Source organism: Drosophila biarmipes, chromosome 3L (genome assembly GCF_025231255.1).
Source record: "Drosophila biarmipes strain raj3 chromosome 3L, RU_DBia_V1.1, whole genome shotgun sequence".
In the NCBI taxonomy this organism is placed as follows: Eukaryota; Metazoa; Arthropoda; class Insecta; order Diptera; family Drosophilidae; genus Drosophila; species Drosophila biarmipes.
The window spans coordinates 23,738,156-23,753,770 of record NC_066613.1 but is presented as its reverse complement, the minus strand read 5'-3'; the positions used below and the strand labels follow the sequence as shown (position 1 = coordinate 23,753,770).

At 50.0% G+C, this 15,615-nt stretch overlaps 5 protein-coding genes across 8 annotated transcripts; 1 reads left to right on the top strand and 4 right to left on the bottom strand.

The window, feature by feature from the left end:
• Positions 1–2,763: 2,763 nt before the first annotated feature.
• Positions 2,764–7,526, bottom strand: LOC108035186 (probable serine/threonine-protein kinase DDB_G0280133). 2 transcript variants are annotated; one of them, XM_017110666.3, is made up of 5 exons: positions 7,294–7,518; positions 7,050–7,184; positions 5,160–5,605; positions 4,866–5,061; positions 2,764–3,371 (listed from the first exon to the last, which is right to left on the bottom strand). In XM_017110666.3, exons 1-5 carry the CDS (start codon positions 7,409–7,411, stop codon positions 2,968–2,970), a joined length of 1,299 nt encoding a protein of 432 aa, XP_016966155.1. In that variant the 5' UTR covers positions 7,412–7,518; the 3' UTR covers positions 2,764–2,967. The 2 variants fall into 2 exon arrangements, with proteins under 2 accessions (XP_016966155.1, XP_016966156.1); XM_017110667.3 differs by lacking the exons at positions 2,764–3,371; positions 4,866–5,061; positions 5,160–5,605 and adding exons at positions 5,693–6,188; positions 6,252–6,836 and having other exon boundaries at positions 7,294–7,526.
• Positions 3,985–8,719, top strand: LOC108035187 (protein JTB). 3 transcript variants are annotated; one of them, XR_001768762.3, is made up of 3 exons: positions 3,985–4,298; positions 4,352–4,427; positions 4,559–4,715. XR_001768762.3 is itself a non-coding variant. In XM_050885946.1 (3 exons), exons 1-3 carry the CDS (start codon positions 4,083–4,085, stop codon positions 8,585–8,587), a joined length of 783 nt encoding a protein of 260 aa, XP_050741903.1. In that variant the 5' UTR covers positions 3,985–4,082; the 3' UTR covers positions 8,588–8,719. The 3 variants fall into 3 exon arrangements, 2 of the variants coding, with proteins under 2 accessions (XP_050741903.1, XP_016966159.1); XM_050885946.1 differs by lacking the exon at positions 4,559–4,715 and adding an exon at positions 8,097–8,719; XM_017110670.3 differs by lacking the exons at positions 3,985–4,298; positions 4,352–4,427; positions 4,559–4,715 and adding exons at positions 7,918–8,039; positions 8,097–8,719.
• LOC108035185 (patj homolog) lies at positions 8,637–12,049 on the bottom strand. Its single transcript, XM_017110665.3, has 2 exons — positions 10,122–12,049; positions 8,637–10,060 (listed from the first exon to the last, which is right to left on the bottom strand). Exons 1-2 carry the CDS (start codon positions 11,670–11,672, stop codon positions 8,996–8,998), a joined length of 2,616 nt encoding a protein of 871 aa, XP_016966154.1. The 5' UTR covers positions 11,673–12,049; the 3' UTR covers positions 8,637–8,995.
• A 232-nt stretch (positions 12,050–12,281) lies between these two features.
• On the bottom strand, positions 12,282–13,543 carry LOC108035619 (dnaJ homolog subfamily B member 13). Its single transcript, XM_017111308.3, has 2 exons — positions 12,540–13,543; positions 12,282–12,481 (listed from the first exon to the last, which is right to left on the bottom strand). Exons 1-2 carry the CDS (start codon positions 13,522–13,524, stop codon positions 12,366–12,368), a joined length of 1,101 nt encoding a protein of 366 aa, XP_016966797.1. The 5' UTR covers positions 13,525–13,543; the 3' UTR covers positions 12,282–12,365.
• Positions 13,544–13,586: 43 nt separating this feature from the next.
• Positions 13,587–15,470, bottom strand: LOC108035618 (hsp90 co-chaperone Cdc37). The gene is made up of 4 exons (XM_017111307.3): positions 15,309–15,470; positions 15,033–15,236; positions 14,078–14,737; positions 13,587–14,012 (listed from the first exon to the last, which is right to left on the bottom strand). Exons 1-4 carry the CDS (start codon positions 15,339–15,341, stop codon positions 13,734–13,736), a joined length of 1,176 nt encoding a protein of 391 aa, XP_016966796.1. The 5' UTR covers positions 15,342–15,470; the 3' UTR covers positions 13,587–13,733.
• Between the last annotated feature and the right edge of the window lie 145 nt (positions 15,471–15,615).

The following is a 15,615-nucleotide window of genomic DNA, read 5'->3' as shown; positions in this document are numbered from 1 at the left end:
TGTCCCCATCAATTTGATTGGATGTCAACCGCGTTCGATTTTATTGGCCGGCCAACTTAATGAGTCGCCAGACAACACTCGTTATAATTATCGTCGCCTTATGTCAATGCAAAATACTGCTGTTTTTTCTCCACTTCATTGAATTCAATTTTATTTTATGGGTTCACCATGTATCGCTTAATGGAAGATCTGTTTCCTCATTAGGACGTAAAATTATGCTAAGTGATGCTGGGCGATTTCGGCTCGGCCTTTGCGCCCAGATAGTTCAGGTCAATTAAATTGTAAATGCAATTAAAAAGCCATTTCAATCAGTTCGCCTATCGATTAGCATACACAAGTTTTTCCAATTATGTGTGTGTCTGTGTGTTTTAAGTTTGAATAGTAAATCAACAGAAATGTCTGTTAAGATCACTTCGGTCTGACAAGTTGCCTTCGGTATGAAATGGTAAGTAGCACTGAGAGAAATGGGATGTGCTCAAGGTTCGCTGCCTTAAAAGTGTTTAATACAAATATCTTTAGTTCTGAAGATCAGTTTATATATATATTTTTTTTATTTTATTACTACCTAAAAAGTATCCTATTTAATTAGGCTTTTATAGTTTATATTTTATCAATAACCATCCCCATTTCCCTCTCTGTACGTCATGGCTCAGTAAAGTGTGTGGTGCAGTGGGGCGGCGATGGTGGTTGGGCTGTGGCACTGTCTTTGGTCTGCTCTGATCATTGCTGGGCAAAACAGGTCTTTCAAAAGATTATTATCGCTTTTATGGTGTTTTTATCGTTTTTACAGCATTTTTTATGTCTTTATGATTGATCTGATGAAGTTTTTAGTTTTTGTTCGCTGTTTTTTCGGGACTAAACTGCTGCTGGTCTTTTACCGACTTCGGTTTTTTTTTTGGTGAGAGTGTGGGAGAATTTTGCTAGGCGAACTAATCTGATGTGATAATTTTAATTTTGATAAATTACCATTGCAAGTGAGCGGCTAATATATGGTAATGTGCGGGATTGGAGTGGATTAGTCGGCGGAAACTGGGTTAGGAACCGAATCGTTATCGGGGGCCCAGCCCAACTCCACCCAGTTCTAGAGACACGGCTCATGTTTCTGGTTTCTGGACTCGCAACTTCGAATTAATCTGTCAACGGCTATCGACGGCCGATCTGAGAACAGCTACCCGGTTACCCTGTGCCCCATATGCAGCTACAGATGAATTAAACATGAGCCGCTGCGATCCGATCCAATCCGATCCTAACCGCGTGGCAGCCACCAGGTTTCGCATTGTTTTCCCCCACCTGTCATAATTCATACACGGGGACATCTAACGAATGCCACCTAGACGTCAGCCTACGAATTCTCGTATGCAAATGCTTAATGCTGAAATATTGGTATTGAACGCCTGACTGACGCAGCAGATAAAATGAGCACGGGGAAAAATATTTCAAAAAACCAATTGTGATTTAATATAAAAAATATTAGAACATATAAATATTTAAAATACTTCAACTGTAATATAACAAAATATATTTTCAATAAGTTTACTTTCTTTTCATTCGGAAATAAACGTAAATCAGCAGAGGTCGCGTGGCACAGAAAGAAACCTCGTGCCATTACTTTTATGGACGTTACGCATCTTAGCAATAATGAAGTCTCTGCATGTGCCACGCCAAAAATGAGCTTATTTTTTCGCATGTACCTATATGCCAGAACCCAGCTCCGACACGGGGGCAATCGGCCGCAAAAAGTCACAGCCAATAACCCAACTCAATGCCTTCGGATCGGAGCTGATCGGAGTGAATCGGTCGGAATGAGTGCGGGCTCATTTATCTTTATTAGGAATGGCAATTGGCAACGCTGCAGATAACAGACAAAAGGCGATGCAGGGTCTCCGGCGGGAATCCCCCCGCTTTTACGAGGCACTTGTAGTATCTCCCGAGGTGATACGCTCATTTAAGTTAGTTATTTATGTAACACATTTCTGTTGGCCATAAAACAAGATTTCTAATGGTCCCGCAGCACTTTGCATTTGCACACAATTAAGTGCAATAATTTATGATAAATTGCCATTTAATCAGAGGAATAAAAGGTACAAAAGCCAGTGCCAGACCGAGCCCAGGCAATTTCTTTTTTAATTAACAATATGCTAATCGATGGGGCTCCCTTTTCCAGTATCACCATCGATATCGGTTTCGATTTCAGGTTCAGGTTCAAGAAACACTGGAACTAATTGCAGATCGGCGAAAGAAGGAATTATTATCGGGATTTGCCAATAAAAATAATCCCCACGAGAGCTGTCAAACGTCGATTGTGAGGCGGCATCGGGCGTATCGGATATGATTGAACGTATAATTAATGGCCGGGGATTAGCGACAAGTACAAGCCACACTGGATGGCTATGGATGCTGTAGCGCCGCGGGCAGCAAATTAATCAGCAGCGGTAGACGGAACGGGTGTGGGTGTCAAGATGGAGATACGTGGAAACATACAAATGGAGCTGGTTCTGAAAGGAGTTTGTCACAGACCCAGCTCTGTCTCTGTCTCCGCATCCATCAAGGCCAAAAGCATGCTTGTCGAATTCGATATCCTTGCCAGAACTGCGGGCTGAGCCAATCCACGCACATAGCAATTTTATTAATTCCATAACCTGTTCAGCATTAAGTTCATTGTGGCTACACACCATATGCAAAGCACCAGCTGGGTCCAACGACCTGCCTGGCCAGCGTCTAAATATAATCTCGTGCATATTTCCGACTAAAATTAGCGCTTCATTCAAAAAACACAGGTTTAATATTCATATAAGCATAACAATGACAAAAAAACTAAAGGGAAAATGCATTTCCAAAACAGGAAAGACAGCGACACACATACACGGCACACGGATAACACGATAAAAAATAAAAAACCATTATAAAGAAGACAAAGAAAGTTTTGAAATGTTACAAATACGACAATGGCCATCCCCGGAGCCCCATCTACTCCTGCTGCACCGCCGTCTCCTCCAGGTTGCAGAAGACGTTGCGCATCTTGTCCAGGTCGGGTGGCGCCGTGTCCGGATTGCGGATCCACATGATGTAGGCCTGCTTGTCCGTACGCGTCAGGGGCTTGAAGTTGCGAGGATTCTGGGCCTCCTCGTCCTGCAGCTTGGAGTTGTAGCGCGCGTAGAGGAAGATGCGGTAGCGCCAGTTGTCGAAGGTCTGCTTCCACTCGGTCACGTGCTTCACGGCGCCCTGCGGCACGGCGTTCAGCAGGTTGGCCAGCTTCAGCCAGTAGGGATCCAGCACCGGATCGTTGCGACGATGGTCGTTGATGAACTGGTGCTGCTGCAGGAAGTGCACATACAGCTCCTTCTGCCGCTTGGACATGCGCTCCTTGCGTTCTGCGGGCGAGAAATCGGTTCGGGGATTAATTAACAACATTGTTCGGTAATGCAATCAGTTCAAATATTTAAATGACGTTATTCAAGTGTATGCTTAAATTAATGCTAATATTATACGTCTGATAAGTGGAATGCTTTCAAAGGGTGTCCGTGGGACCGAATTTACGCACTGTGTTTATTTATGGAGATCTTGATTTGATTTGCTTTAATGGAAAATCGTAATTATTACATTTAAATATATATTTTTTATAAAATATATTTATATGGCAGTGATGATTGGTTTAAAATTAAATGTATTTTAAGGCGACTGTGAAAGTTAAAAATCGGTAATGCAACCGACCTTGGTTTATATTGAGTCTTATACTATAATACTATTTTATTTTATGTTCAGACCCTGAATTATAAATTAAATAAATTCCAAAATACTTGTATAATCTCAATGAGATATTAACGTTCCTTTGCGGGTAATTGGTAAGTTAAAAACAATATTTTATTGAAACGCTTTAATTTTACAAGAGAATCGGTTAAAGACCTTGCTAACATCCCTATATAAGTAAGCCGCCAGCCTTGAAAATAAAACGTCTCAGAGCTATACAATTCTTTTAATTTTTTAACCCAGTTCACAGGAGGAAACCCCTCAGCAAGTTTTTAATTAATTCTAGTCAAAGATAGTATAGCAAAGCAGTTGATTTTTCTAAATTCGATTCCACAATGTGCGAAGACGACTCTCCAGAATATTGCGCCAAATTCTATCCAATATGGTGTATCATAATTGGAGGCCTGAGTAGTTCCGTGGTCGCTCTGACGCGCGTGGGCATATGGAGTGATGAGCAAGTCCTACATTTTAAAATTCTCTGTATTGTCAGTGAAATATTCAGCTTATCCTATATTCTCGCTGGGATTTTGATGTTGTTGGGCATAAAATTGGTAATTTGCAATCATTTATTTTGGGTCAATATTTCATTGCCTTGTTTTGACAGGATAAGAGAGGGATGTTTAAGGCTGGAAAAATCCTAAGTTATTTTTTTGCTATTTTGAATGCGCCCTTACTTACAAGTAAGTCACACTCCTTAAAGCTAAAACAGCAATCAAAACAGTATAACTACCTTTCCTTCTGAAACTATACCAAAATACTTTTTATCATCGCTTGTCCAATAATATTATTTTTTCTCGAATTTTGCAATTAGTTATTCATTGTAAAGCTGTCAGACATTTGTGTCGTTATGAAAAGGAACGCTGGGAATATCTTATGGTTAAGAGTCCCCACTTCTGCTCTAAATAGCAAGTATTTTGTAAAACAAAACAAATTGTTAAAAAAAATAAATAAAATATTTGTATTTATTATTCCCAACTGGTCCTAACGCTTCACAGAGGTGCTCTTAACATATGTATGGAGAGGCAACCACAGGATAACCTCTTGTTATATGGACTTTCACATTCATAATTCCCAACGGGTTCTAGTAATTCATACACTAAAAATGTAATACTACTTACGTCGAATGTTGTTTGTGGTAGTCGTGCCCATGGCCAAGTTTGTTGTTTGTTGAATTTGCTGCTGTTGCTGTTGCTCCTGCTGTTGCTGCAGCAGAGCTAAGTGGTGTTGTTGCTGTAGGTGTTGGTGCTGTTGTTGTTGCTGGATAATGTACTCCTGTTGGATGATGCGCTCCTGCAAAATATGTTGCTGTTCCTCCTGAAATAATAAAACCGATCAAAATGTTTAAAAATAATTTATGGAAATCAAGGTCGCTACAATATGTCAGCATACTAGGCATTCACATCCCTACATACCTCGTGTTGCTGCTGCTGCTGTTGCTGTTGCAGATGTTGGTGGTGCGAGGTGGGTGGCGGTGGCAGCGGCAAGGCCGAGGGCAAAGGCAAGGGCGGTGGAGGAAGCGGCTGCGAGTGCGGAGAGTCCGGCAGCTCGTCCTGCGTGTCGTAGTCCATCTTGGGCGAGCAGGCCTCGTAGGCGGGCATGCCCAGCTCGGCCGAGGCAGCTCCACTGCTGGCCTTGTCGATCCGGTACTTCATGCTCTCCTCGTGCTCGTGCTCATGATCGTGGTCCTCCTCCTCGCAGGGCGGCATAGTCATGATCGGAGTGGGCGCGGGCTCGAGCACATTGCTGGGCTGGCACAGATTGGTGGGCTCCTCGGGCGTCGGTGAGTCGTTGAGCATTTTCTGGTCCGCACAGCGGCACTGGCGATTCAACACATAGTTGTCCAGAGCGACATCGTACACTGGAATAAATAAGAAATCTAGTTAGTAGGACAGGTCATTTTAGCGATTATATCTTAAGACTATTCTCATACAACATTAAAAATCCAGTTTTTTTTTGTCTTAATGGCTATTGTATTTCTTAGCATTAGTTAAAGTACACATTAACAGTTTGAACTTTGATCCCGGCTTAGTAGTCGTAGCTGTTTGTTGCTGTGGTGGCCTCGTCCAGCGGCACGAACATGTCCATTTTCTCGTAGTCCTGCGGCGCTATATGCTTGTGGCTGGTCCACATGGCGTACGCCTTCTGGTCGGTAGCTGTCAGGGGCTTAAAGTTCTTCGGATCACTCGTCTCCGACATGCTCAGCTTGGAGTTGTAGCGTGTGTACATGAAGATGCGATAGCGCCAGGCGTCGAAGGTCTGCTTCCAGTCCTCCACGTTCTTCACGGCTCCTTGCGGCACGCTGTTCAGCATGTGGGCCAGCTTGGCCCACAGGGGTTCGGTGAGGCCATCGTGCCGGCGGTGGTTCGACAGCATGCAGGGATTGTCTTCGAAAAACTTGACGTACAGTTCCTTTTGGTCCTTGGACATTCGCTCGCCGCGTTCTTAAAGATAATGTTAAGTGATTTAATAGAGATAGGATTTGAATTGGTATTTGAGCTTCTCACTTCTGAAGCGACTCATCAGACCGGGCGTGTAGGGCGATTGTTGGGAGGCGTTGGGTGCATTCATCGGTGGCAAAGGGTGCGAGTAGCTGGGGAAGATCTGTTGACCCGGAAGTAGCTGCTGCTGGTGTTGTTGCTGGGCTTGGTGTTGCTCCTGGCGCGCCAGGAATCTGGAGGCCCGCTGCAGACGCTCCACCTCCGACTCGGACTCCGCCTTGGGTATGATGTCCATGGGATCGATGGACTGGGTCAGCGATTCTGGCGTCCGTTCCGAGTAAGCCTGTCCCAGGCGCAATTTGTGGCTATTGTCCGTGGGTTCCGATCCCGAGTTGTTGCCCTGCTGGTCTAGAGGCGAGTCCACAGTCTCGCTGCTCATTCCCAGGGCCGGGGATGTGGGCTGGGAGCCCGGCACATACTCGTGGACGTGGTGCGAGGCGCTCTCGTTGGATCTCTGCGGCAGTGGGACGTGGTGCTGGTGCGGATGGGGGTGGTGTGCCTGGAGGTGCTGCTGCTGCTGCTGCTTCAGAACCGCCATCGAGCAGGAGGGCTCGTATGAGAGCAGCTCCTTGGCGTGGCCATCGTCCAGGGCTGCAAGAGGGAGCATTTTACAATTTGGGTTTTATTACAGATGGCAATCGCAGAGACTTACAAGCGAAGCACACACGCCGCGTCTACATAAACACAACAGAGCTACAAATAAGACCGGGATCCGGAACTCGGAGCTCTCGGCGACTCCGGGTTAAACGCTTAAACACTAATTGAAACGCGCCTTATCCGAACCGTAACTTAGAGGCTATTTACCTTGACTGATTTCTATAACGAAGTTGGTGAGGTCGTGACGCTGCGCCAGATAGTGCAGGAGCAGCTCGTCCGGGATGTTGAAGCCGATCTTCTTGTTGCGGAACTCGAAGTTGTAGATCCCAAAGGCGGCGCGCACTGTGGAGGCGGGATCGGTTAGGTTGGTTTCATGTTTTGCGACCCCATCGTTTTTGGAGGGGCTCCATGTTTTTATGGCGACCCCCATCCACTCCACCTCCATGCTTACCCACGTTCTTCAGGTCCCATATGTTCAGGTTGCGGTTCTCCTCGGGCACCCCGATCATCAGCAGCTTCTTCGTGTCGCGAAACTGAAACGGAATTATAATCCCCGATCGCAGCACCATTTTCAAAGCGCCCACACACGCGATTTATAAAAATTTTCACAGATTTCCGACGTCCGCTTTGTGCCTATCGTCCGTAATTGTTTTGGTCTCCGTCCATTCCCGTTCGTAAACAGCGAACTAGTTCTGGGCTGGCTGCCCTCTGGCCACACTTTTGCAGTCGTGAGAACCGGAGCGGAACTAGTTACCTTTGTAACTACCGAAGAGCGTTAACCTTTCTGTGACCTTTTTCTTTGTTGCATTAAAAACGTAAAATAGTACTTATTTTCGAAACTCTTGGTCCAAGGCAATTAAATTTAAACACACAGAATTGAATCACATTCTGCTCTTATAGGTTTTGTTTAAAACATTTGGAAGGGTGTTAAGAAAAGAAATATTACATTTAGGAAATTTAAATTTTTATAATAGAAAATATAAGTTTTTAACCCTCAAACCGCTTTTTTGTAAATCTTTTATTAACAATAGTAATAATCAATAAGACAAGGGCAACCTAAAAATAAGGTGTTAATGAATGACTCACTCAGAGCCGGGAACTAGTGTAAAAGATGATTCATGAATATGATCCAGTATTTTTTAGTACGGTCACACTACGAAGCTGGGTAAAATAAAAACCAAAACAAGAGGAATCAGAGTAATCCTGTCCAGATGTCCACAAATTTATCCACCTTTTAACCACCCCTTCTTCCAGGTTATTCCACGAGCTACCTTCCCGCCTCCACAATGCTTGAAAACTGCCAGAGACATCACATGCTCCTCGGGCTGGGAGCCCTAACGATGGTCACCATCCTCGTCCTCTTTGTGGAATCTCGATACGCGGCAGACGGACCCCGTCGCCGGGAGCCGCAGTTCGTCATCGAGGACAACTCGACGTGCTGGCGGAACGAGAAGTACACGATGGTGCAGGAGTGTCATCCGTGCTCCGAGTTCGACATAGTCAGCCGCAGCCTGGGCGTCTGCATCCACACGCACTACAAGGAGGTGCTGCGCTGCCAGAGCGGCGAGATCGTGACCAGGAGCTGCGACCGAGTGGCGCTCATCGAGCAGATGAATTTCCTGAAATTCGAGGTCTTGTGCCTTGTCGTCGGACTGCTGAGCTACCTGGTCAGCTACGCTCGCGATCGAATCCTCTCCAGGCGCAACTACATGAGGATCGAGCGGCAGCTGAACCGGGTGCAATAGCCCCCCGCCAAGCCAGTCATTCCCCTCGCCAACTGATACTCATTGACCGTACGGAAGGTACATTATTTAATTTAGTTTAGTATAAGTACACAAACACTCTGGAAATACCATGTTAAAATTCATTTGCTAATACTAGGGGTTTAGATATTGCATGCTTGCGGAATGCTCGTTTTCGAGGGACAAACACAATTCGGTGCTAATAATATGCATAACATTTTGATTCGGTATAACAATCGTTCCTGTATCCCTGCATCCCGCCAACTTTGAAGGCATCATGATTTTGGTTTATAAACTTTAAGAGTTTCTTCTGTCAAGGCAAGGGGTACTGCAATGCCATCTCGTTTGATCGGATGCAGGAACAGGTTTAAAGATTCAGCTGCCTGGAATGTTTCCTATTCTTCGTTGTGGCTAATTCCGCCAGTCGGGAATCAGATCCGGTTCAGCTCCCAGGGAGGCAGTGGGCGGCATAGCGGGCGGAGCAGCTGTGGGCAGGGCCGGAGGCGAAGGCTGCGCGTCCAGGGTCTCCTCGCTGGTGGTGCTCGCATTGCTGCAGGCCTTCAGCGAGTTGTCCGTCATGGGCAGGGGTTTGGCCACGCCAATGCGCACCACTCCCTTCGAGGCTCCCTTCAAAGCCTGCACGGCCTGGTCCAGCGAGGCGTTCTCCAGGTTAATGGAGTTCACGAACAACAAGCGATCTCCGGGAATAAGGCGTCCGTCCAACTGAGCCACTCCTCCTGGCACCAATGAACGGATTACAATCAGTGTGTCGTTGGGATCCAGCGGATCCTGGTAGTCGAGAATGGAGAAGCCCAGGCCACGATCGCCCTTGACCAGCTCGATGATTTGCGGTTGGGATGACCACATGGCCAGTCCGGTCAGCGGCTCCAGGGAACGCGACTTAAGCTTGCTGAACGAAGCGGCGGCGGCAGCCACAGAATCACCATCGGCCACGGAGCCAGCGGTGGCCAGACTGCCATCCGACTTGGCCTTCACCAGGCGATCTGTGGCGGGCAACAGGTTCTCAAAGTTGTTACTCAGCTTTTTCAGGGTGTCATCGGAGAAGGGCAGCAGCGAGGTGTTCCTGTTGCGACCGCACACCATGCGCACGTCCAGCGGCAGTTCCTTGAGTATAGCCACCACCTCCAGGTGGTTCATGCCCAGCAGCCGCTCGCCGTTCACCTCCAGCAGCTCATCGCCAGAGCGGAGAACTCCATTGACGCCCACGGGTCCATCGGGCAAGATCGATCGGATATAGTGATGGGGTCGTACTTCGCGTCCTCCTTCCACGTCCACGGTTCCCTCCAATGAGATTCCCAAGCCGCCAACGGCGAACTTCTTGATCTGGGCCACAATCACCTCCACATCGGCGCCCACAATCTTCTGCCACTTGCGAATGATCTCGGTTTCCGCGTCGTCGGAGAGCTCCGGATCCGTGTAGTACTTGTGACGGGTGATCACACCGCTGTTCTTGGCCTACGAAATTGGAATATCCCGATAAGATTCCGTTTATAACTACTCGTCTGCGACTACTCACCTCTGTTTTATCCGCCAACGGTACAACCTCCGTGGGTATGATCTTCGTGGAGCCATCCAGGGAATCCCTTACCGCCACCAGTTGTTTACCCGCTCCAAAGGTGCTCAAAGTGGTGGTGGTCATTGTGGTTGCCGACGGCGGCGTGGTCATGAATGCCTCTGGCGCCGGTAAAGCTTCCTCTTCCAGCTCCCTGGTGATACTGCGCGATGGCGTAGTGGTGGCCGAGGACGTGGTTGCCACCGGCGTGGGCAAGGGGGCCCTTGAAGGCGTTCCAGGAGCGCTGGACGGAAGCTTGTCATTAGCAGCGATTGCCTGCTGCAGTTGCTCAAATTTCGGACCACGCAGGTAGCGTTCCAAGCGGAGATTCACCACCTGACCAGACTTCTTCAGCAGCTCGACGGCCTGGTGATTCGAGTAGCCCTGCAGCGACTGACCGTCCACTTCGATGATGCGATCATTGACACGGATGCGCCCACTCAGGTCAGCCGCCGATCCCGGCGAGACACTCTTAACGAATATGCCAGACAGCTCCTCCTTCTCACACACGTAGCCGGCAATGGTGATGCCCAGGCCGTTGGCATCCTTCTTCAGCTCCACCTGCAGCTTCTCCGTCTCCGGCAGGGCCAGCAGTTCCTCCAGGTCGATGCTGGGGTCAATAAGCATGGAGGTCTCTCCGCGATACACAAACCGATCATCTTCCGTGGTGGTCTGCGGCGTGGAGGCCGTGGAGCTCTCGCCAAAGATCTCCGGATAGCCGGTGGAGATGAGGTATCGCTCCAGCTCGGCGGGATCGACGAGGACGCGCGTTGGCACCACAGCAGTGCCCGGTTCCAGAGCGTACTGCGGTGTGGGCACATTCTGCTCGACGGGACGGGCGACAACCAGGCGGACGTGGGTTCCGGACTGACGCAGCACGGCGGCCACCTGCTCGGAGACCATTTCGTGCAGGTTAACATCTCCAATCTGCAGAATATGATCGCCCGAGCGCAGGCGTCCATCGCGATCGGCCACACCACCCGGCAGGATGGTCTTCACAATCACTCCCGAGTTGCGGGCTCCGATGATGCCGAACCCGAGGCCCGTGCCGTCGTTGACCAACTCAATGGCCTGAATCTGGGCGTAGTCCGTGGCATACAGATCCGCCGCTCCGGCGCCCTTGGAGTTCTGGCTCTGTGGGCGCGGCTCCTCGCCGACGCCGCCCGACTTGTCGGGACTGCCCTGCGCCGAGTGGGAGTGGGAGGAGGAGCGCTGCTCGTCAAAGTCGTACATCACCTCGCCGCCATTCAGGCTGAGCACAAGGTTGCCGGCCACATCGATGTCGAAGTCGTTGGGCAGCATGGACGGGTGCTGGCCCAGTTGGGCGTTGAGCTCGGAGAGCGAGTCCTGCACGTGGACGATGGTGCGGAAGACGGGGTCCTGCAGGATGCCCAGGATGGTGTTCAGGCTCTCGGCCGTCTGCATCTGCAGCTTGGGGTCGTCGGACTCATCGATGCCCTTCTTCACAGCCTCGATCTGCTGCAGGGCGCTGGAAATGTCCGCGCTCAGGTGCATCTTGTGGCGGCGGCAGTGGCGGTGGCAATGGCGGTGGCAGTGGCCGTGGGCGTGGCCAGTGAGTGCTGAGCGTGTGGCAACTGGCCAGTGGAGCGCGCAGCGTGATCCCTATGCCACTTCCGCTGGCGTTTCTATGCACTTCTGGGCGGGGGCGTTGGGGTGTGCGTTGGCACACTTTGCCTCGCACTGGGTAATCGGATTTGCACTCGAAGTGGAGCAGCTCCGAATCAGCTACGGGGCCCTGTGGATGTCGTGCGTGACCAGTCTGAGCGGTGGCCACTGGCTCTAATTGCAAATCAATAACTATTTCGCGATTTTCACCTCCAAAAACAAATCTCCATTCTCCATTCTGTTACGACTATGTTAACGTTGCATTAACATACTTTTTGTCTCTCTCTGAGAAAATTGCAGGCACCACAGCGCTGCCAACCTGCTCTTTCTCTTCTAGTGTTGGTTAGTCTTTAAACGCTGAGCTGCCACACACCAACAGGTATCGATACTCTAGACAGAGCTGCCACCTTATCAAATACTAGTTTCAGCGAAATTCAAAAAATTTAAAATAAACGAAATAGTTTTTAAAGGCTAGGGTTAAATAAAAATTCCCAACTCTTTTAAACGCTAAACTTGAATTTATTTATGCTTTAGCCACAATGTTAGGCACTCCCAATACAGAATAACCACAAAGAACTCCCCTTAACCCATGTTGCGCTCCTCCTCCTCCTGCAGCTCACGTTCCAGCTTGCGGAATTCGCGGAAAAACTCGCGGGTCATTTGCTTCATGTGCGGCGTCAAATACTTGGGGAAAATATCTACAACAAAAACAAGAAAACCATCAGTTAAATGACTCCCCCAAAACAGACAACCCACAATTGAATTCTATGATGAGATCCCCGAACTGCTCCACCTTCTTGTTGGCCTCTTTTATAGCCGTCACTGCGTCCAAGTTGCGGCACTTGGGCAGTCCCTCGAGTGGAATCACCTTCGTGTAGCCCGGCTGCACTACGTCCGTGATGACCACCTTCAGCTGGCGCTTGTCCAGCGTGGGAATGAAGAACGTGAGGCCGGTGAAGGCCTGGCACAGGTCAATGCACTGCCTGTAGACCAGGTCGTGGTGGTTCCGCCGCTCGAAGTCCGGATGCGGCTTGTCGGCGGCTATGAAGATGATGTCGCCCGGTATGGTGGCCGGATAGCGATCGCCCTCCTCCTTGAAGCAGAAGCGCGTGCCGGCCGTGGTGCCCGGGGCGATGCTCAGCTTCAGCGTGTGCTTGCGCTTCTCCAGCCGCGACTCCTTGGCGTCCACGATCTCCTGGCGCCACACGTTCATCAGCTTGACGCAGCCAGTGCGCACCTCCTCCAGCGACAGCTCGATGATGCGCTCCGTGCTGGCGTCCTTGGAGCGCACCCCGATGCCATGCTGCCGGGTGGCGTACAAGCTGGGCGGATTGGCGATGGCATCGATCACATTGGCATAGGGCGAGTAGCTGCCGAAGACGCGCTCGTAGACCTTCATGTGGTCGCCATCGTACTGATACGGCGGAAAGTAGCCGTTGGGCAGCATCACTCCCTCGAATAGGCCCGCCTCGCCGTACCGGTCGTAGATGGCGCGGTAGAGATCGTTGCCCAGCACATCGAAGGCCATGTTGATGTAGGCCCACTGCCTGGGCTCGCCCATGGGCGAGAGGTGCGTGAGACGACCCTCCTGGGCCAGCGGCACGAAATCCTGCTCGTCCTTCTTGTCGCGGTGCGGGCACAGGCGAATGGCCAGTCGGCGGTAGGCCAGCGTCAGCTGCTCCTTGGTGGCTCCCCTGGGCTGGTCCAGCACCGCGTAGTAGTCCAGCTCCGGTCGGTTCATTGTCTCTACCTGAAAACGATATTAACAACTGGCAATACGGAATACTCACGGACTGCTCGACGTGCTACTGAGAATTTAGCTGACTTTATTCAAATTATATACAAAAACTCAACTGACGCGGGGATCTGGTTAAAGATGAAGTAGTAGTAGATGCGTGTGGACAGTACATTAAGATTAGAGCTATGGTGTAGATGGAAGCATGGCGGCGATCAGTCAACGTCCTCGGTGCTGACGCCAGTGTAGATGGGCTCCTCCTTGGCCGCGCTCTCCGACTTGGCATCGTCGGTCTTCTCCGCGCCACCGGCGGCGTCATCCGAGTCTGAGCCCTCCTCGTCCTTCTTGGCATCCTCCAAGTCGGCGGCATTGGGCACCCAGAGGCCGGAGTCCACGCAGCGCTTCATGTGCAGCTTGGCCACGTCCACGGGCATGGCGGCGATGGTCTTCTGCAGCAGCTCCACATCGCGTGACTCGAAACAGGCCTTCAGCTCCTGCACAAAGGAAGGGAGAAATGTTAGCCTAGTATGCTCCTACTGAACTTCCTCCTTGAACCTACATCGGGCAGGGATTCGAAGACATCGGCTGGGTCCAGGCCGCCAGGTCCCAGGCGCTCCTTTCGCTCCTCCTCTTCGGCCTGGGCTATCGCCTCCTGGATCTTCTCCTGGGCCCGCTTCTGGATGCGCCCCTTGAAACCCTCGATTTCGCTCTCGAACTGCGCCCGGTACTCGGGCTGACAGTGCTGGATCTTGGAGAAGAAGGAGCTGACGCAGGCGCGCGGATCCACGTCCAGCTGCTTGGCCAGCTCCAGGATGTACTGCATGCAGATACACTGATGCGCCACGTGGGCCATCAGCTCGTGCTTCTCCTCCATCTCCAGGTTGATGGACCAGATCACCAGGTAGTTGGCCGTCTCCTCGCACACGAGGTGCAGGTGGTCCTGCAGGAATCGCTTGGAGTCGTCGTACTTGCGGAGCATGCCGTACTGCTTGCAGAGCTTCTCGTTCTCCTTGACGAACTGCTTCATGCGCTGTTCGCGCTCCTCCTCGGACAGATTCTCGTCTGGCTTGCGGCCGGCCTTCTTGTTGATCACCGTCTTCTCGAAGCCGGGCTTGCTGATGGTGTCCACGTTCCAGGGCGTCTTCTTCTCCCTCTTAATCATCTCGGCCTCGATGCGGTCCAGCTCCTTGCCCTCGGCCTCGATCTTCTCGAGCTCTTTCTGTGGGTGAGAGGTATAATCGAATAACTTGATTACTTGCTAATTTACGTGGTTAATAATAAGGTATTTATAGGTATATTATTGAGAATCCAGCCTCCTTGAGGTAAATTAAATTAAACGCAGAGACATATTAGGCTCCAACAGAGCCGGCTATATGACTCATTTCAGGACCAAATATGGAAATGGAAAGGGCCATCGCCAGGGGATTAGTAAGACATATAAAGTAGAGCTAAGCCCTTTAACCCTGTTCTTCTCAAGCACTGGTTAAGCCCAGCAACAAGTGAGCATGACCCACCTTTAGGGCCGCCTCGTCGCCGTCCTTCTTCGAGATCCGCTCCTTGACGTCCATGAGGCGCGCCTGGAAGCTCTGGCGCTTCTTCTTCAGCTCGTCCTTCTCCTGGTCCATCTCGGCCATGCGCTCCACGCGCGCCTGGTGTCGCCAGCGGAACAGGGAAGGCGTGTCGATGTTGGGGTGGGTGTCATCCTCGTCGTCGGAAATCTGAAAAGGAATGTGCGAATCCGGATTCGCGTTTAGTTGGGCTAATGGAACGGCCTGCGCCCGGGCACTCACCTCGATGTTCTTCCACTTGCTGTAGTCCACCATTTTGCTGATTGTTCGCTTAGGACTTTCTTTAATAGAAAATGCTGCAGATTTTGTTCTTTTTCCGCTGCTTCCTTCTTTTTTTTGATTTTTCTGGAAATAAGAGATGGGCAAACCACTCTCGATAGAATCGATACATCGATAGCTCGAGGACAAATTACTATAACATCGATGTTTGATGTTAAAAATATATTTCATACATAATGCTAATACGAATCGGTTTCTGTTTCAGCTGTAGGAGTCGTTCGTGCGTCAATAAGCAACATAAAGATTATCG

What these genes read in the sequence shown, in the direction of transcription:
- LOC108035187 (XM_050885946.1), top strand. Translation starts at nt 4,083, where the DNA reads ATGTGCGAAGACGACTCTCCAGAATATTGCGCCAAATTCTATCCAATA. An exon ending in TGTTGTTGGGCATAAAATTG is followed by an intron (nt 4,299 to 4,351) that starts GTAATTTGCAAT and finishes TTGTTTTGACAG; the next exon opens with GATAAGAGAGGGATGTTTAA. An exon ending in GAATGCGCCCTTACTTACAA is followed by an intron (nt 4,428 to 8,096) that starts GTAAGTCACACT and finishes CCCTTCTTCCAG; the next exon opens with GTTATTCCACGAGCTACCTT.
- LOC108035186 (XM_017110666.3), bottom strand. Translation starts at nt 7,411, where the DNA reads ATGGTGCTGCGATCGGGGATTATAATTCCGTTTCAGTTTCGCGACACG. An exon ending in CGTTATAGAAATCAGTCAAG is followed by an intron (nt 5,606 to 7,049) that starts GTAAATAGCCTC and finishes TATTTATTCCAG; the next exon opens with TGTACGATGTCGCTCTGGAC. An exon ending in TACCACAAACAACATTCGAC is followed by an intron (nt 3,372 to 4,865) that starts GTAAGTAGTATT and finishes TCTCGCCCGCAG; the next exon opens with AACGCAAGGAGCGCATGTCC.
- LOC108035185 (XM_017110665.3), bottom strand. Translation starts at nt 11,672, where the DNA reads ATGCACCTGAGCGCGGACATTTCCAGCGCCCTGCAGCAGATCGAGGCT. An exon ending in CGTTGGCGGATAAAACAGAG is followed by an intron (nt 10,061 to 10,121) that starts GTGAGTAGTCGC and finishes CCAATTTCGTAG; the next exon opens with GCCAAGAACAGCGGTGTGAT.
- LOC108035619 (XM_017111308.3), bottom strand. Translation starts at nt 13,524, where the DNA reads ATGAACCGACCGGAGCTGGACTACTACGCGGTGCTGGACCAGCCCAGG. An exon ending in TCTCATCATAGAATTCAATT is followed by an intron (nt 12,482 to 12,539) that starts GTGGGTTGTCTG and finishes TTTTTGTTGTAG; the next exon opens with ATATTTTCCCCAAGTATTTG.
- LOC108035618 (XM_017111307.3), bottom strand. Translation starts at nt 15,341, where the DNA reads ATGGTGGACTACAGCAAGTGGAAGAACATCGAG. An exon ending in GCAAGTGGAAGAACATCGAG is followed by an intron (nt 15,237 to 15,308) that starts GTGAGTGCCCGG and finishes ATTCCTTTTCAG; the next exon opens with ATTTCCGACGACGAGGATGA. An exon ending in GCGACGAGGCGGCCCTAAAG is followed by an intron (nt 14,738 to 15,032) that starts GTGGGTCATGCT and finishes TCTCACCCACAG; the next exon opens with AAAGAGCTCGAGAAGATCGA.